This window comes from Anneissia japonica, unplaced genomic scaffold (assembly GCF_011630105.1).
Source record: "Anneissia japonica isolate Jap-2015-1 unplaced genomic scaffold, ASM1163010v1 scaffold288032_len69548_cov111, whole genome shotgun sequence".
NCBI classification, from domain to species: domain Eukaryota; kingdom Metazoa; phylum Echinodermata; class Crinoidea; order Comatulida; family Comatulidae; genus Anneissia; species Anneissia japonica.
The window spans coordinates 38,517-40,873 of record NW_022693462.1 but is presented as its reverse complement, the minus strand read 5'-3'; the positions used below and the strand labels follow the sequence as shown (position 1 = coordinate 40,873).

Here is a 2,357-nt window from a genome sequence, read left to right as displayed (position 1 = left end):
CGACAATTCCCCAAGATCTCGGCGATCCCTCCTCTGCACACCTGAAGGCAGGATATGCAAATACACAGATGCCGGGGTTAGAGGTCGTTACCGTTGATCGGTCTCTCGAACAGACGGCGGCCGTCACTACTCCTCCCTTATTTGAAAAGAGTTGACATCATCCCGTTGATAACCAGTCGGAAAACGTACGGGCTCGCTGAGTCACAGATTATACAGGAAACCCGGTGAACGTACACTGATGTCTTCAACGGGGAATAATGCAAAAAGCAGTTCTCTCGGATGTTCACTATGCTGAATCATCCGGGTCTGAAAAATATAAAGTAAATTAATTTCCAGAACAGAATATAAAAACAAACATAAAATCTTCTTTGTGGGACGCACATCGGGCTTTTAGAAGAGGTCTCGACCGTTCTTCCAGGTCAGGTCTAAAACCCGCCTGGGATCCTGGCCGAGCACCTCCCCCACCACTGCTGCTGTCGCCCACAAAAGATGGGGTGCACCAACTCGCTGTCCTGCCGGTGCGAAATGTGGCCCATCCGACTCAATCAGCAACCGTCGTTCGTCCATGGCTTCAATATGCCTACATGCTTGTCGTTGCTGGCTGTTGAAACCACTCGCTGCCAAGGAAAAACTAAAATATGTAGCCGGGAAGTGATGACGATAAGCGTCAGCGATGGAAACGGTGGAGGTGTAGTTATGGAGAAGTAATCTCTGCTCTCGCGGAATACGGGACAGCCTTAAGATGTCCAGTGCTCGCGAGTAGCATTCTTCCGCCGTGGGGTCCCCAGCCATACCCCTCAGATGTAGGCATACCACACGATGTTGGTGACCGGTTCAACACACGTCTGAAGAGTCCCTCCTGGCGGTACCAATCAGAGGGAGGCCTGGAATGGTCAAGGCCGATTTCCCCCAACACTTTTACCTCACTCATCCGCGAGAGTGAATGGAGCCGATCGAACTGGTCAGATGTTAGGCTCTGCTTTGGGTGAACTCCAACAGCAACGTTGAGGTGCAGGTCCCTCGTGATAAAATTTATTTCCCGTGTTGTGGGGTAGGTTTGAGGGTCGCAGTAAACTGCAATGCCTCCCGCCACAGACACGGGACGAACGTCACCTCGGGGTGGCTCCACCCGCTCCAGGTCACTGAGGTTAGCCATGAATGACACTCCCAGCCCCTGGCGAAGACGGTCCATATGAAAATGTGCGTCATAAATCTTCGGCATCGAACCCTGCGAAGAATGTGGTGTCCCACGTGCTTGTGGGAGCACCTTCCGCTTGGGTTTGCCCTCCTTTTCCTCTAGGTGCTTCCTCTTCTCATTGGATGGCGGGGAATGGGCAATATCTTCCCCTCCAGCTCGCTCGAAGACGGCCCGAAGTACACCCGATTCGACACGTTCAGCAATCGCTGCCAGACACCGCCAATGAATGAGAGATGCCGGATGGTTGACAGGATTAACGGTGAAGGTTGTTGGCTCATCCTCACCTATAGACTTGCCACAAGTCTCTAATTTATGGATTTTTCGTAGTACATTAGCGCATTTCGGAAAGCGCCACCAGCGTCAGTTTATGTTGAGAAACTTTTTTGATGAGAATTAGAGACTTGTAAAAGAGTGAGTCAAATCGAATGCAGACCGCTGGCCGTGACAAGCATGACGTAATTTTTAGGATGCCGTATTTGGCAATAGGGTGAATGTTATGACGAAGGTCAACCAATCAAACGGTTCTCGTTTTGGTGCCACGAATGTAGAGAGAAGTCGGGAAGTTGGGACATGGTACCGTACGTGCATGTGTGTGGAATATTGTGGTACATTGTTAATGGAGGAAAAGAAATCACCAACCAAAACGCCAAAAAAGCTGTATTCCAGAGAATTTTTTGTTCTGCGCACAAGATCGAGTGCGTGGAAAAGCTGCAGTCTAGAAAGTATTTGGTTTGCGAACCGTCTTAGGTTCACGCGAGGCTCAGTATTTTAAAGACTAGAACATTTATCAGCCCACCACTAGGCCTAGGCCGACGGAAAAGCTGTCATTCTCTTGCAACTGCGACACAAAATTGAAGACAATGTATACCTGGATAAGCTATGGGAGTTGTCGCAGGTACGTTTACGTATTTTTAAAAACAAGTGAATGTCACCAAAAAGAGGAGCAGCCCGTCTGTATTACAAGGATCAAAGAGAAATTTGATTAGCGCGGCGAAACATGATTTAACCACCTACAGCTGGTGTAGTGGACGGGACGAGCTGGGCCTATGAGATTCGTCTCTAGATAAAATGATGATGGTGGTACCAACGAGGCCAGAACTAATGTAAAGGTGCGTCAGTCTTTAAATTACTTATTAGAATTCTGTGTGTATCTTTCATT

General features: G+C 48.8%; 1 protein-coding gene across 1 annotated transcript; it reads right to left on the bottom strand.

The window, feature by feature from the left end:
* Positions 1 to 694: 694 nt before the first annotated feature.
* LOC117100742 lies at positions 695 to 2,356 on the bottom strand. The gene is made up of 2 exons (XM_033240534.1): positions 2,329 to 2,356; positions 695 to 1,503 (listed from the first exon to the last, which is right to left on the bottom strand). The coding sequence occupies exons 1-2, from the start codon at positions 2,354 to 2,356 to the stop codon at positions 695 to 697; spliced, it is 837 nt and encodes a 278-aa protein (XP_033096425.1).
* Between the last annotated feature and the right edge of the window lies 1 nt (position 2,357).